We start from the raw sequence: 17,015 nt of genomic DNA on the forward strand, positions 1-17,015 counted from the left end.
GATATTACCAGATTATTTTATTCCCCTGAGGAAGAGGCAGGAGCAAATTGCTTAGAAGAATGGGAGAAAGCAGAACTCATTGCAAGTCCAGTCGTTGAAACACTTAGGCTTTTTTTTTTTTTTTTTTAAACTTCAGTGCCACTTCAAACTGGTATTCCTGACCAGTATTAAACACTAACTATGAGAACTTCCAACTGCTGGAAGAAAACTTCAGCTTCCTTTCTGAAGATCAGTACTTAAGCACGTATCTCGGGTGACACCCTATCAGTGATAGGGTGATCTGTCGGGTGCAGTGTTACATCAGCAACAGGCTTTCTGACAGGCTCTGCCTGTACACGGCACACAGGCAGTATGTGATGCAGGTGAAGGGATTCAGTGGTTCTCCTCAGGGCAGCTTTGCTGGATACCACTTGACTTTTCTTCTAACAACTTGTCCCCAGGACAGCCAAGGCAGGAAAGTACCAGCTGTACCAGTCCTAGGGCAGCATCTGCTGGTTATTGCATGGATCAACATAGATGGTTGTCATGGAAGACTGCTCGCTTTGGCTCCCAGGCAGAGGTACCTGGGACTCGGGGGCCGGGAGAAACGGGCACTTTGGAGAGAAATGACCCGTAAATGTAATTCCAATAGTTAGTCAGGAGAAAACGGGAGTGGACAAGGAGCTTCTCGGTCTTGGTCTCTTTTTTACGTTTGAGAGGCAGCACCCACAAACTTTGGCAAGTCCAGGTTCAGTTGACTGCAATTCGCCTTCAAAGGCAAAGAAACCCGCCCCACCACCTCCCACACCCCTTCCTGCACCCGCTCCCCGCGGGGCTCTCTGAGCCGGGGAGGCGGGGCAGTCACTTAGAATAAACCCGAGATACGAAGACAAAATGGGGACGAGGACTTGGTGAGCCTTGGCAGGAGTAATACTGGGGCTCGGCCACCTCTCGCGGGGAAAGAGACTGCAGTTGCGCCCAGGTGTGCGGGTGTTCTCACAGCGCAAGCAGACCGGAATTGACTTAGCGATAGAAAATCACGGGCGGAGTCGGAGAGCTGCTGGGGCCCCGAGGAGACGGGAAAAGGGGAAAAGGGGAGAAGGGGAGAATGGGAAAGCAAAGGCAGATCCCGGCGATGCACTCCACTCCCCTCTGCCTTGTCGGCGGCAGGGGCTCAGTGCGGGGTCGGCGGAGCAGCCCGCCCCCGGGATGCGCCTCCCGGTGAGGGTGGAGGGAGGAGGAGGAGGAAAAGTGTGCGGGGAAGTTGCAGCTCAGGAAATGCAGGGGTTTCGGAAAGGAACTCGTCTTAGCAACTGTGCCATGCTCCACTTGTGGCAGGACCTAGCATGCAACAAGTCCCTGGAGCACTTCCCGTGAGAGCGCAGTGAACGTGACATTCAGACAAACAAACAAACAAACAAACAAATAAACAACCCCCGAATATTTACTCACCTGTCCCGAACGTAAATCTCCAGAGCCGGCTCGTCTTGCACGGCCCCAGGTGCGAGCCGAGAGGTGGAAGGAGGGCGGTGGGAGTCAGGGCTCAGTGCACAGTGCGCCCGCCCGGCCAGGACTTTCCTCGGGAACTTACTGTCCCGCTCCGGTTTCCTGGGAGGCGGCTGCGATCACGTTTTATACTGTATTGGTTGGTAACCCCTCTCATTCATTAAGATCACGTAAGAACTCAGAGGGAAACGTGACTCTGAGCTAAGGCGTTTGCGTAAATCTATAGGTTTTTAAAACTCCCTGCCAGTTGCTTTCTGTCTTCTGTAGGCACCAAGGTGGTGGAGAGTTTAAGCTTGCGGATATTGCAAAGGGTTATTAGATTCATAAGTCACACCAAGTGGTGGGCGATCCACTGAGCAAAGCAGAAGTTCTCACATGATGACTTCAAACAAGACACATTACCTTCCAGCATCTGTTGGAGAGACTGGATTTTAAACCACTTCTGTCTCCAGGACAGCAAAGAAACAATGGTGAGTAGCTGCAAAAAAAAAAAGCTTATTTTTAATACCTGGAGAGAAGAAAAAAACAACTACAACAAAAAGCTTGAGATGTTGCTTAACGACAGTAGCTAATATCACGGGCTCGGCTTTCTAGTACTTAATACACCAAAGAGCGTAACCCGCGGAGGCCGGGAGAATTGTGTTTTAGACAGTGTAACTTTAATTGCGACGCTCTTTGATTTAGGGCTGCGATGGAAACAGCGCGTCTGAGAGAGAAACTTGGAGCTGTCGCGGCCGGGCTGCCGGCGGGCGCTCGCCTCTCCTGGCCGGCTCGCTCCTGCCCTCTCTCCCTCGGCGGGCACAGGAGGCGCCTGACGCCTCCCGTCGGGGGGGCAGGAGGCGGGGGGGCACCTCCGCGCCCCGCCGCGGAGCGGGGCTCGGGGCTGCCCCGGCGGAGGGGGGACGCGGAGCGGCGCGGCCGCGGCACGTGACAGCGCGGGGGGCCGGGGAGAGGAGCGGCCCGGGCGCGCAGCGGGCGCGGCGGCGGCGGCGGCGAGGAGCGGGGAGGCGGCGGCAGCACCCTGGACAGCGGCGGCGGGGGGCCGGCGGAGGCGGCCCCGCACCGCTCCGCATCGCTCCGCGACCCTGCGGGCTCGGGGAGCCGTTGGCACCGGGTACCGGCTTCCCTCCCCCGCCAACCCCCGGTCCTTCCACTCCCCTCCCCTCCCCGCCCGCCGCCCTCTCGCCCCGCTGGAGCTGGGCTAAGTTGAATTCCTAGCGGTGCGGACTGGAATAGGAACAAGAGAGGAGGGCTAAAAAAAAAAAAAAAAAAAAGAAAAAAAAAAAAAAAAAAGAGTCTTGCAAGCTCCGGGGGTTGGTTTGACGGTGTCAACTTTGGGAAATGCCAGTATTTATCTCCGCGATCTAGCCACAGCTCGTGGTGTTAGCTGTAACCAAGGTAAGCGGAGGGGGGACACCCCCGGCGGCCCCTCTGGCTCCTGTATCTCCCTCTCTGTGGTGCGGGGATGGGTGCCTGCTCTTTGCCTAGTTTTGTTACCTTGCTGGCTGCTTGATGTGTGTGAGGGCTAGAGAAGGAAGGAAGGAAAAGCTGGATGAGATTTAACTACGAGTTAAGCTAACTTGTGCCTGATTTAACCTGAGAATCTCGTCTATGTGTGTGTGCATGCTTTGGGCAGAGATGCAACTGATCTTTACCTAGAGAAGCAGATGCGACGGATATTTTTTTCCTGGCTAAGGATGCAAGTTGATTTTTGCATAGCTAAAGAGATGCAGCTGAGCTCTAGCTGGCACTGTGCAGGACTGATCTTTCACAGATAAAGGGACGCAGCTGATCTTTACCTACACGGAGATTAGCTGACCCCTCTGTATACGCAACCTACGGCTCAAAGGGAGAGCCGTGCATGTATTGCTGATGATCCAATATCCGCATCTACTTTGCCATAATTAATGGTGTGTGCGCGCGTGTGTGTGTGTGTGTTTGGCAAGCCTGAAACCCAAACGCAGCCCCCCCAGCTGGAGATCATTCGGATAAGCTTTCTGCTCATCTCCCTCCCTATCTCTAGTGCCTCCCCCCACCCCTCCCCGAGCTTCCGATTCTTCCTACGTAGAAATGTAGCTAATAATATTTAGTCTCCGGGCTAAAAATAAGCTCTGGAAAGTCAGCAGTTTGGCGGAGCAGCGGCGGTAGCAGCACCGCTCGCAGGTAGAGAGGCTCTGGGGGTCTCCGGCTCTGCACGGAGGCTGTGCATCACCCCCCTCCCCCGCTCCCCGCGCCGCCTGCGGGGAGTGCGTTCCCGCGAAGGAGAGTCCACACGGAGCCACGCTGTCCCCCGCCGCCCCGTTCCAGACAGACTGCGCTCCTCCGCCCGGGGAATCCCGGCCGCGGGGAGCCACCCCTCCTTCCCCGCCCCGGCGGATCCGAGGGGCGGCCGGCCGAGCCCCCCGGCGCAGGCACGGCGCTGGGGCGGCAGGCCCTCCCTGCGGCAGAGCCGGCGGCGCCCCGCGGCCGGCCCCGCTGCGGTGCCGCGGCCCCGCCGGGAGGGAGGGCGGATCCCGAGGCCCCGCCGCCCCCGCCTCCCCCCCGGGCTCCCGCTTCGGCTCGCACGTAGCGCCGCCGAGCAGGGAAGCCCCCGGCAGGCGGGAGGCCGGCCCCGCCGCGGGGGAGGGGGCGGCGTCCCCACCGCGCAGCAGGGCGGAGACGCCACGCAGGGCACCGCGGGCCGGGCCGGGCCGGGCCGGGCTACCCCCGCCGGCGTTCCCCCGTCTTCCCTCTCCCCCTCCCCACCGCGGTTGCCACGGCGACCGCCTCCCCCCGGGAGGCACCGTCCTGCGGAAACGGGGGCTCGGTGCCGCGGGGCCGGGGGCGCCGGGGATGCCGCCCCCTCCGCCCCGCCGCCGGGGAGCAGCTCCTCGTCAGCAGCCCCTGGACGGCGTCGCCCGCAGCGGCGGAGCCGGAGCGGACCCCGGCGCCGCGCCCGCAGCCAAAATGGAGGTGGTGCAGGACGGCACCGGAGGGGCGCCGGCGGGGGCTCGCACCGAAGTCGGTCATCTGTCGCCTCCGCTGCGATCGTGCCTGTTCGGGGTGGCTGGCTTTGGGGTTTTTATCGTTAAAGGAAAGCAGCCGCTCTCCTCTCTGGGAGATGCGATACCGGCGGCCTTGGCTTAGCGCCGTCCTCCTTTATTCCCCAGCCCCCAGGCCGGCCGGGGAAGGGAGCGGGCAGGATCCCTCCGTGGATTTTTCCATTTCCACTTGGAGAACTTGCGTTTGCTGGGGATACCTGTCAGGGTGCCATGGGAGGCAGTTCTTAAGCAGCTGTAAGGCGAGGAGAGAGGAGGCCGAGAGGAGCCAGGTCTCAGCAGCTTCCGTCGTCAGGAGGCTGGGTGACACTGAAACACTCATGATTTGCAGTATTGGTTTCATTAAATTCATAATGAAACGTCCTCTGGCCTTTTTTTCACTTAGGAAAAAGTAATGTGGAAGAGCTGATATTTCAATACATCCACTGTGAACTAGAGGTTGATGAGCACTATTAAAAATCTATCCACTTCCCAAAATAAATTTATCTGTTATCTAGGAGGTTGTCAAGGAGCTTCTAGTTATATGAATTTTCCACTTCATGCATAATTTTGTATATCTTCCTGTATTTTAAGTTTGCACCATTACTTTCCTGCCAGCTCTTAAAAAACTCCAACATTTCCCTTTCTGCCTCTGTTGCCATGTTTCTCTTGAATTCTAATCATTCTCTGCAGAGATGCATGGGATGGACGGCTGCTAACAAATGACACGGGCCATATTTGGTCCCATTGTGGTGACTCATACCTTAATCTGCAAGTAGCTTTATTGATTTTAGTATCTACTGTTTCTCCACGAGCTGTCACTGCTTTGGTGGTGGTTCATCACCACCTTTCATCTCTTACAGTTATTATACAGTAAAATGGCCGATATTCTTGGAATATGTCTTCATCCTCCAAGGTTTTGATGTGGCAGTCTTTCTTGCCTCTTTTTTTTAAAAGTTTTATTTTGCCTGGTACCACGAGTGTTGTCTTCAATGGTTTGGTGTCTGTCAGGTGTCTGTGTCCAGCGTGAAATGATTTTTGTAATATGGTGTTTGACACAGACGTTACGTCTATGCAAGTTTGCCGTGCTCAGCAGCTCACCATTTGGATAACCTTTTGATTTTCAGGATTGCTCAGCAATTTCCTTTTTCAAATGGTCTGATATTTCTCACTATTTATTTTTAGTGGCCAGCATTCACAGGCATGTATGCCAGTGGATTAATGTCTAGCATTTCATTAATCTGAGGTGGCTGAATGCATACATTTGGCTTTGTACAGCAAGTCTTTTTTCTTCTTCTTCTTTTTTTTCTTTTTTTTTTTTTTTTTTTTGTCTTTATCACATTAATGCTGTTGAGCTCTTAGAAATGCAGTAAGAAAATGCAGACTGGCTGCCATTCAGTAACCATAAGTTGCTTCCTAAATACAGTGGCATATGGTTGCCCTGCCATGAGAAATTCTGGAAAGGTGGTAAAATCCTGAGGGACAGATTTTCCTTGGAGCTGTAAGTCTTACCATGAATCATTGTAGTAAATCACCACTAAGCACTTGAAGATGTAGCTGCTAGAATTTTTAAAATCAGATACGCAAACAAAGAGAGCATCCATAAGATTTCAGGAGAACTAGTTCATTCCTCTGGCAAAAAATAGTAACGTCAAGTGCAGTAAACGGCATCTGCAAGAAACAGTACCTATCAAAGTTGTTGAAAATCAGTAGATTCTCTAGACCTTGGGAATGAGACAGGTAGTGCAAGGTAAAATATGTATGAAAAGACACTTTCACGGCTCCCTCCCCTTTGAGCTAACATTAGATTGGGGCTAAGAAACTGGGGCTAGCAAAAACAGGCTTGTGAAAGTGGTCCTTAAAATGGATTTGATGGCTTTTGGGGCATGAAGAACTAGAAAGAAAGGAAGAACTAGAAAGAAAGAAAGAACTAGAAAGAAATGCAGGACTGGTTTTGTAATGCTTATTTTCATTAGTGGTCAGCAAGTCCAGCTAATAATAAGGACTACAGAATATGGGCAGATGAAATGTAAAAGAAAAAGTAATACTTGTATGCCTCGAAGTAAGATTTTGAAACAAATGTGAGTATCCCATGTTTCTCTCATGTTTGATTTTCCAAATATTTTTACACTTCCTTTCTGCATCTCTCCCACCACATTGTTAGGAATAGTACAGTGCCCTGGCAGGGAAATGTCAGGGGACATCCTGCAGCCCCCAGGGCACGTGATGAACAGGTTCACTTGCAAGCTGCTCGCCACCTTTGGTGAATTCCTACTCCCACGTGCCAGCAAGGTGTAGGGTAGGGCACTGGCTTCTCCCATGAACTGAAAATATCTCTGAGACATACTTCTGCAAAATTATAGCCAGGAAAACATACCGACTGACATGGAGTTCATATAACAACTGCCCACCCATTTCATTATTTCACAAATGTGTGATTTTTGCTTGTGAGCTGTCACCATTAACATTTCCATCTGTCTCAATATTGCTTCTATTCTTAGTTGCTTTGTGATAGATGTAGGTGTATGAAAAAGATTTTTCCTCCCTCCTTGTGTCGTGAAACAAAATAAATGAAAGCCACATATATGTGTCCACACATTTCATGCAGGCAGCAAGAAATATACAGGCACTTTCATGGCACTCCCATTACTAGATGTAGAGGTGAAGTAAGAGGCACATGCCTGTGGCCTCTTGGTGCTGCTGGAACAAGTACATAATGGGGAAAAACATAAATAACTCAAAATCTAACTGCAAAAGAACAATATTGCTTTGATCTCCTTTTGAATATGCAGTTGGAGAGACCTATTTTCCCAACCATGTAAGTATGGGAATAATTTTACGTATCATGTAATCCTAATTGGTCTTTTCCTGAGGCAAACTTAAAGGGAAGATAGCTGTGACACCCTTTGGTGTTCAAAGGATCAGGTCCTCAGCTGTGTAGATATTTCTAAACTTAGAACTTTCAAGCTACTCATTGCTTGGACAAACAGAAAACTCTCTGCGATATAGGCAAAACCTGCTTTTCTCAGTATGTCTATGCCAAAAGTGGAATCAGTGGAATACCTGTGGAAATGATCAGACTTTTCGCAGGATTCTCCAGCAAAAACACATCTGGTTCCAGTCATGTTATTCCCACTGTCATTTGAACTTCATGGCAGAGTGCAAATTCTTAGTCCCCTGATGGAAAAAGTCTTTTGAAATTGCTAATGGATGTGATGCATTTTCACCCCTGGCACAGCTTGGTGCTTGCCAGAGAGTCAGGGATTAGCCATGTCTGGTCTGTGGAATAAACTGGTCTTGGCCCCTGCCCTTCCTTTGCTAGTGGAGAACCTTGGGGCCAGGGCATGGCCACAGAGCCAGTTCTGCTGTCAGTGCGAGATTTCCCCACAGTCACAGGCTATTGTGTTGTCACGTATGGGGAACACAAGTGGTGGGACTGTAATGGACCAAGGTCTTGCCGTAAGTGGCCAAGTGTATACTTTATCTTCCCCCTGCCTTTTCATGGTGTGGTCTGTCTTTTTATTTTTTTTTCCTTCCCAAAATAGCACACAAACCCCCAATTTAACACACATAAACCATACACTCAGGCCTCCAATTTATTTTGACATTTGGCAAGACTGATTTTGCAACATGTTCATTAAGTCATAACATTTTTGCTACTTTCCCATTCCAGATCCTTATTGACTATAGCACATGTGAAAATAATGAAGTTATTTATTCTCCAAATGGACAGTAGACCCCAAAGCTCAAGGAATTTCATTGTTTATGGATGCAATGTATGCAGAGACTTTTAAGGCCCTTGGTCTCACCTGACTGTAAAAAAAAATGGTTCATTTCTGAAAGGGGTGAAGAGCGGTTTATCATCCACTAAAATGTTAATAGGCTTGTTCAGTTAAGGAGGTCCCATCAGACCAATTGTTTCTTTTTTCTTAAACAGAGCCTTTGTGGGATTTGGGAATAATGCAGTAAAAAGTTATGGTTGTAGACAATTAGATGGACCAGCTAAAAGCAATATGAAAGGGGGCTGGTAGCACAAGGATTACAGAAGGTGTGTGGGCATTTTGACATCCAGAAAACATTATAGATCTGGTCTCAGCTACCTCAGTCTCATGATGATAATTAAGAAATGTGGGTGTAGAAAAGCTCTTTGCATGGTTTGGTTGGATTATTGCTGCAGTTCAAAACACAATTGACAGAGACACCCACATTGGACATGATTGCCCTTTGATGAGGCAGATACTGACTTTTTAAAGCTGACACAGTTAAAATTATGTCCAAAGTTTATGGGGCCGCAGGCTTCTCACTAGACTCCATTATTATAACAAATGGTAAAATACAAGTTGAAGCAGTTAAAAAATAAAAAGGGTGAGGCATGCTGGGGTGGAAGGGACCCTGGCAGTGGGAAGGCTTCAGGATTAACTTTTGTCTCACCTGTTTGGCAAGAGTAGAAGCACATAGGCAATGTCTGGGGGTTCACTTTCTCTGTGTGTGTGTGTGTGCTCTTTAAAGGCAAATAGGAGGGAAGACCAGCATAGCTGGTTTCATTGATAAGCCACAGTAAAGCCAAGTTCCTATGCAGCTTGTGTGTTGTGTGGCAGATCTTTCCAGCTCTTTTACCTCCATTTGTTCATCAACAATAAAGAGGGGTTACAAGGCTCCCCTCTGAACACTGAATAAGGGGAAATATACCATAAATTGAAAAAAAGAGCAAAACCCAACCACGAAGTTCACAATTCTTTATCTGAAGGATATGTTTTTAAGAAACATTTGAGAATGGAAAGAGAATGATGGAGGCTGTTTAGATGGTTACTGCTCAAGTCTAAGACAAGACATAACAGTATAGCTTAACATACCAACTCTTGCAGTGTATTATTCTAATATAAGAGACACTAAATCTGTACAGCTGTGGAAATGTCAAAATATTGACTTCAGCCCTGATCCTACATTCAGGCTTCTTAGTTCTTTTATGTAAGTTTCACCCCTTGAAACAACAGCAATAGAAGGAGATTGTATGGTGGCCCACAAGTAGTTCTGCACCTCTCACTTAGCTCCCATTCAGATTTTCTCTCAGGAATCAGAAAAGGCCTCACATTGTCAAGGCAGACAGAGTTGGGAAAATATTTGGGGTTTCAAAATTAATTTTTTTCCAGTATTTTCAACACAAACTCAGTTGTATATTGTTTAACAGAGTATTCAGAGAGGCTTGCAGTACTTCTGTCTAAAGCTATCATCAATAATCTGCCAATGACATTTGATAAAATATTCAGATTCAGACCCAGACAATATCATGAAAAGAATAGATTTAATGGATTTCAAGTAAACAGGTGGCTACCAAAGGAAGAAAAAAAAAAAAAAAAAGGCAGCTGATTTCTGACAGCAAATACCTTTTGAAACCTAACCAACTCTACTGAGAATGGGATGAAGCAAGAGACATGAGCAGAGGTCAAGAGACTGGAGCTGCTCATGTGTTGGTTTGCTCTGTAAAATACATGTTCACTCACACCTGCCAAAAGTCTATAAAACCATCTGAGAGAATATTTGGCTGAATTTTGTAAACAGATAGCTGACAATATAGTATTGACCAGGAAAACAAGAGGACTTAGCAGTTTTTTAATGAGGCTAAATTCTAGGTTTGAAATTTTCCAGTGGATGATGATACATCTCAAATGTCTTTTGCTACTGTACAAATCTCTTACTGTAGCCTGAAGTGTGATACCCTTTGTTGCATTGCTGAAAATGTATTGCACCAGAGAGAAAAAAAAGACTGTATTTATTGGTCATAGAGTCTTCCATAGAAGGAGTGAATCTTACAGTATTTTCCATATGGATCTCTTTTTGTGTCCCAAATTTGGTCTATTTACTAAGATATTTTAAGTCCTTGCACTACATTCATCAATCATCACTGTTCTTGAGCACCTTTCTAAGTGACATGAATAACCTCTCTCACATGTTTAGTTTTCATCTTCTTCTGAGGGAACAAGTACTTAATTCTAGGATTTTTCCCTAGTTTTGGTTTTTGAGGGATTTAATTGTTGCGTATAAGTCTTTCACAAAGGTCTTGGTGGAAGCAAGAGGTAAAAGTTTAATCATAGATTCACTTCTTTACTTTCTGCGTGGCATTTGCTCCTACATCAGCAGCCAGTCACTCTATCCACTGCTTATTCCCCAGGCAGATCTGATTCTCATGCTTTTTCTGCCCACCACCTGTTGTTTTCCTCTTCCCAAATCCTTCACCTAGACTCAGTCAGCTGTCCAACCATGGTCATAGCCCTGCATACCTACTGCTTTTCTCACCTCTTTTTTTTTGAGCTCTTTTAAAGACACAAATGTCTCTGACTTAAGAAGAGCTCTTAATTCCCAGTCTACTGCCTTTGGCACCTAATAGTTATTTTTATCATCTGCTTTCCCATCAAAGTATTTCTGCAGCACTCCCTTAAGAAAATTCTGGCTCCCAAATTTTAAGGAAGCCAAAACATCTGACAAGAAGGCTAAATCCTTGAAAAGATAAACCTAGAAGGTTAATTTGAAATAGCCAGAATTTCCTAGTCATTTTCTGTAGGGATTTTCCAGACAAAACAGGGAAGGAATTCAGACTAATGTGAGGTGCACACTTCAGGTGAGGTGCACACTTCAGGAGAAAAGCCAAAGGCGATGGAACTTTCCAGATTATTTTCTTTGAATCCATTAGCCTGTCCAAGAGCAACAGGGTAGGACCAAAGCAATGTACTGACTCACCTCCTTAATCAGAGGCCATTGTGTGACAGCTGCCTGGGGCTCTAATTAGCATCAGAACTTCTCTGCAGGGAAGCCCTGCAGGGCTCCTGTGGACCCCCGTGGGGCCTCTGCCAGTGACGAGGTGTGGGAGCACCTGGAGGTGAAGGGCAAGCAGAAGTGATGGATAGTGCTGGAGTTCTGGCAGGCCCAGGCTGGCCCACCTTAGAGTAGCAGCGCTTGGATGGAGAAGAAATAGGGCTGAGTCTTACCTACTATGGAAGACCTAGTATGTAGACCACAGGGTGAAAGGTCTGCCTTCCTGACAAGCTAGTTTGTCAATCCCTCAGCCATCTGCAAGCGTGTCCTGCCCAACTTTATCTGAAGCCTTGATGGGGGAAGCTGTCCACCACCTTCCGAGTCCATGCTTTTTGTGGGGTTTTAAGTAAAGATTAATGGTTAGTTAATAATCCATCACCTAAGTTTAGATGGAGGTCCAGTACCAGTTTGTCAGACAATGAGAATATGTATTTCATCTGCTTGTCTTTCATTTGTGTTGGCACTAAGGCTGAGCCCTTTTTCCTGAGCCTCTGTAAGCCCATCAGTTCATGGAATTAACGCAATGTTCCTTTACTGTGAGGGTGAGGGTCTGACGAAAGCACAGCAAACCCAAACTGCAAAATAAACTGTGTTGTCAGTTATGCTTCCCCAGCTCTGGTAGTTGGTACAATTTTCTGGCAGTTAGCAGAGTCTAAATCAAGAAACTAAACAGAAATAAGCCTGAAAATTGTACTGGCTCTTATTAACTTTCTTTTGTCTTGATACCACTTCTTAAAAGAATATTTTTAACAGATCCTTTAAACATTTGTAGTAAGAGGCAATAGACAAAATGTCATAATTTCCATATGAAGGAGTGCAATTCCTATATAAAAAAGCCATTTTATCCTAATATGGTCTCTGAGTCTAAGTAACGTATTCTGTCACAAGAACTTTTGCATCAAAACAATTTTTCTGTTTCATATCCAAGAAGAAATGTTGAATATTTAAATTCCACATTCTTTTTGATCTTAATTCCCTTCACAGAAGAGCTCTTTAGGTTTCATCAATGTGCTCTAGGTGCAATATCTGAGTATATTTTTCATATTACGGGATCTAACCCAAATTAAGAAACCAAAGGGGAAGAAGCTATACATGCCTGTAAGGGAAAATGATTCTGCTTGGAGCACATAGCAGGGTAAAGCATCAAACAGAAGCATAACAAAAGTCTAAAATAAGGGGTTTAAAGCCTTGGTGCAAAGTCCTTGCTGAAAATCTAGCATTTGGCTCCCTTCTGATTTGAAAACTTTGCATTCCTGCTGACTTCAGTGGTGTTTTATGTTCAAACAAGTAAAGGCATCATGAGGCCATATAATGCAACTGCAATTTGCAATAAATTACAGCAGATTAAACAGCCAACTAATGAAATACAAAGAGGTGTTTAAAACACTCCCTTGTAAGCATTTATGTTTCAGATGTATAAACAGCATGAAAAATAAACATTATCCAGAAAATAAATTTATATTATGTTTTTTATGAATTTATACTCTAATAGCACAAGTTCTGAACCCCCAAGGCCCCACCAAATGTCTTGCCAAAGCCAGGGGTAGATTTCACTTGGGTATTCTTGGAGTCATAACCAATCCTTTGAGCATCAAAAGGCAGGATTGCTTTCCTCCTGCTTAAGATTATGTTCAAATGGGTTTTGTGGTGGTGGCCATGTCTCCACTACCGGATGCACTCAGCCCAACCACCCCTTGCCCCTCGAAAGCCACCCTGACCTTGTGCAGGCTGGGGCAGAAAAATCAATATGTTTTCCCATTTGAGAAATGGTGTAGAACGTGAGGAAAGTTATTTTAAAATAGCTTAAAATTTGCATTGATTTTCTGGATCAATATTTCAGGATTTTTGAATTCCCGAGTAGTCATACATCCACCTTATGTTTTGTTCTTCCCATCTCTCTGCATCTATAAATGATAGTCTGAGCACATCACATGCCGTAGAGAAAGAACCAGCTATGCATCCAACTATCCCCATCCTGTACTAGTGAGGAGGAAAATAATATTTTAATATTATTTAATATTTTAATTGTAGTACCAAAGAAACAGCTGTACTGGCACTAGTTACTATTTAAAGCAATTCTGCCATGCAAGTCAATGAAATAATTTCATCTGGCCAATGCAGAGTAATAAGGGCTCCTGTGCAATTCCTGCTCTTTGGAGCTGGGTGTTACAGTGGAAGGAAAGAGGAAGTGAGGACTGCACCTTTTTTGTTGGCATCTTTTGTGTATTAGCATGCCTTGAGGAGTGGGTGAGCACATAACCCAATAGTGACTTGCTGCTCTCGGCACTCCCACGCCACCTGGGCACCCCACTGCCATGGATGAACAGACCATACCTTTTATTTGGGCAAATGGAAACTCCTGGACAGACACATGGCTGCCTGTTAATCTCCAAAGTGGAATGTAGTAATGTTTATACACAACACGGTTCCAGTTATTAAACTACTGAAGGATTAACAATCCCAAGTATTCAATAAACAGAAATGACACCATACAAATGAAATGTTTAAGTCAAGGGAAATTTTTGCTTTAATGTGACTAATCCAGTACTTTTTTCTTGAGCCACAAGTCACTGTAACTGGAGGAGGAGAACCTAATGGGGTCTGAGTTTCATTTTGGGGACACTTTTTAATATTTATTGCTGCACTGATAATTTTAGTTTGCAATTTTAAAAAAATCTACTGTTTCAAAGATACTTCTCTCTTTAATGCTTTAGGTGGTTAACATAGAAAATGTTTCGAACTCTTATGTTTTGTTTCTTAGGTGAAATAGCTCAATATGCTATTTCATGAAGAAATATCCTGAATTTATCTTTAAACACATCAGGTTGTTTAAAGCATTGATGTGGCTCTGCTTTGAAAAGGGATGGAGCCAAAGTACCTTAACCTCTTCGGAAAGATGAAGACAACTATCTAAGTGCAGCAAAAATATGTTAATATGAAAGTCCTGAAGGGCAGGAGAGCCAGAAGAACTATTTAATGTTTACACGTGCTTTACATTCCCAAGGATTTCTGTGTACCCAAGGAGGATCCCTCCTGCCAGCTCCTGGCTGGAGTGGGACCCTGTGGGTGGTGAGCACCCCAGTACAGCTACTGGCCCTGGTGCCAAGCACCATCTTCCATCTCCCCTCCCCAGCTGTTTGCTTTAGATCTCTTATCACCCATCACCCTCCAGGCAATATCACTGAGCTGCTGCACCTGGCAAATGGAGTGCTTAAGCTTGATGTCAGAGGAGATTTTAGTTGCTTAAATAGAAATAAACTACAAAAGGGCATTCATAGAGCTGTGGACCTGGGATTTTGGGGCTTGCTTATTTTTAGCACACACTCAAAATAAGCTCTCCAAAGTTATGCACTGAGAAGGGTTTGCTAAGACATATACCTATTCTGATAAGATGCCTGGCTAAGTTTATAAAACCCCTGGAATCTGATCCCTTTAAATATTAAAAATAATCTCCTATATTGCATCTAATTGAAACCCACTGAATACTTAGAGGAAAGGAGAGATGAGTCAATCCCAACACCTTTCACCCACAAGTGCACCAACAGTTTTCTGATCTTCTTTAATCATACAGCTCCAATGGCCTGATTCGTCACAGGAGTGCATCTTTAGCCATCTAATCTTTCCACACTTGGCTCAGGTTTCCACCATCCCAAGGAATCACACACAACCTCTTTGGGGAAGAGGGGATTTTCTTTTCCCTTCCAATGTCTGCTGCTCCCTCAGAGTCTGCGTTTTTGTTATTGTTGTTGTACCATGCCCTCTTTTCTGTCTGCTGTGATGGAGCCTCGGCTGGGCTGTTAGCCGGAAGGTCAGGGGTGAGCGAGGAAGCTCAGGCACCGTACGCCAGACACCTGGTACACTGGATACTCTTGGGCACAACCCAGATACTTTCCTCTTTGCTCTTTGCGCAGGTAATGGGTGTTTAATGCCTCCAAAACAACAGCAGTAAGGCAGAGACGCTCAGGAGATGAATTGCCCATTTTAGTGAATGTCGAAGCATCAGGAAATGACAAACCAAATTTTTAATGTTTCTGCTGGGTTGGATTCATTCTCTCCTTACTTTTTTTTTTTTTTTTCTTGTTCTCACATTTTTTTCTGTGCCATCATTCTCAACAGCTGCCCTGCACCCCCCAGTGTGGGGCAAGCCTGGCATGGCTGGACACTGCCATAGGACCAGGTGTCAGAATGAAGGGTGAATTATTCTCCTGGCTTCCCCCAGCTCTTTAGCACAGGGAAGAGGGACTTCATGTGTGGCTTAGGAGTCCTACTGTCCAAACAGTGCATGGAGTTCGTGCAAAATCCCAAAAGAAAAGCCTAAAGAGGTTTGGATGGGGCGGAGTGTGTGTGTGTGTGTGTGTGTGTGCATCATTGCATGTGGCAATTGCCACATATCACACATTCTGTTTCTACAATACTTCATGCCAGTAGAGACAACTATATGAGCGGTGGCAAGGAACAAACTCAGAATTAGCATGCTCACCAAACAAGTATGTTCTTGAGCAGCTTCATAGATTTATGTGTAATAGACACATGCATTTCCTTGTTTGCAAAAGGCCAATCTGCACCTACCACAGAACTCAGTCAGAGAAGAGGTTTCATGCACATAAAATGTGCTGAAATCTCTGATTAGAAGGCAAGGGACAAGATTCAGGGTACAGATCTTGCCATGTGATGGAAAGCTGGCATACGTCTAGCAGACATAAGAACAAAACAATTATTTTAATTGTGTGTTAGAGTTTTAAAATCACTTTTGCTGTAGCTGCAGGGTGACAATTCTGAGCTATTAAGTCCATTTTTCTTCAGGAAAAATGTTGTGGTTTTGGTGCCTGTGATTCAAAGAGTATGTTTTGCTGCTTTATCCAGTGTACATGCAGCCTACAAACCATGTCTAACAAAAGGTTTTTGGGTTTATATTCCCTTCTTTGCTGTTTTACTTAATGCCTTCCCTGCTAAATTGAGGCTGAAAGGCCTCTCAAAAAATGTTGTTCACTGAAGGTGAAATTATGCTTGAAATTTAGAGCAACTGCCCTTCACTAGTTAAGGCACAGGGTCTATCCTAGTCACCCAGCAAGATGCTTGCAGACCAGAATGACAGCAACTCTTTGTAGGCTGAATGCAATGTAAACCTTGAGTCAGTAAGGGGCTGTGGCCACAGCTTGGCCAACCTCTGAATGCAAGGGGTAAGCTGGGGAAGTGAGCACCACCATCTTTCTCTCATCATCTCTCAGTCAAAGCCTCTACAATACAAAGATTTTACAAAGTTAAGCAGAATTTGGCTTTGGTCCTCAAAGATGCTAAAGTTTTTCTAGCGCACTGATGTTAGCGTGGAGCATGAGGGGCTCTCTTGTGTGTGCTGCAACCACTGAATCATTGTAGAGTGGCATCACAGCCCAGTCATCTTACAAATGCACCATGTCTTCAACCCTGGTTGTGTATATAACTTGTGTATATAATCCTCTGCCCTTTTTAACATTACTTGAGTTGGAAAAGTTTATTTCCATGAATTTTCCATTCCTTTAATGTGAAAAAAATAGCAAATAAAGGTAACTAGGAAACATGAATAAATAGAATTAAACATAAAATGCTTGTAATGATATAAGAAATTACTTCAGCCAATTAAAAATTTTAACAGAAAAAACCCTGTAGCATCAAAACCCAAGTAGATCAATTTGTCCTTTTTGTAATCAGGATTAGTTTATATTT

At 45.8% G+C, this 17,015-nt stretch overlaps 1 protein-coding gene across 2 annotated transcripts in view; it reads left to right on the plus strand.

The window, feature by feature from the left end:
• Positions 1-1,932: 1,932 nt before the first annotated feature.
• Positions 1,933-17,015, plus strand: part of BDNF (brain derived neurotrophic factor) — a 42,777-nt gene continuing 27,694 nt past the window's right edge. The window contains exon 1 of one of the 2 annotated variants that reach the window (XM_066187281.1): positions 1,933-1,955. In XM_066187281.1, the coding sequence (XP_066043378.1) occupies positions 1,953-1,955 (3 nt within the window). In that variant the 5' untranslated portion in view covers positions 1,933-1,952. Of the gene's footprint in view, positions 1,956-2,713; positions 2,884-17,015 lie in introns of those variants that run through there. The other variant, XM_066187283.1, reaches the window with a different exon arrangement.

This window comes from Chamaea fasciata, unplaced genomic scaffold (genome assembly GCF_029207755.1).
Source record: "Chamaea fasciata isolate MVZ Bird 193981 ecotype frontalis unplaced genomic scaffold, bChaFas1.0.hap1 SCAF_7, whole genome shotgun sequence".
NCBI classification, from domain to species: domain Eukaryota; kingdom Metazoa; phylum Chordata; class Aves; order Passeriformes; family Sylviidae; genus Chamaea; species Chamaea fasciata.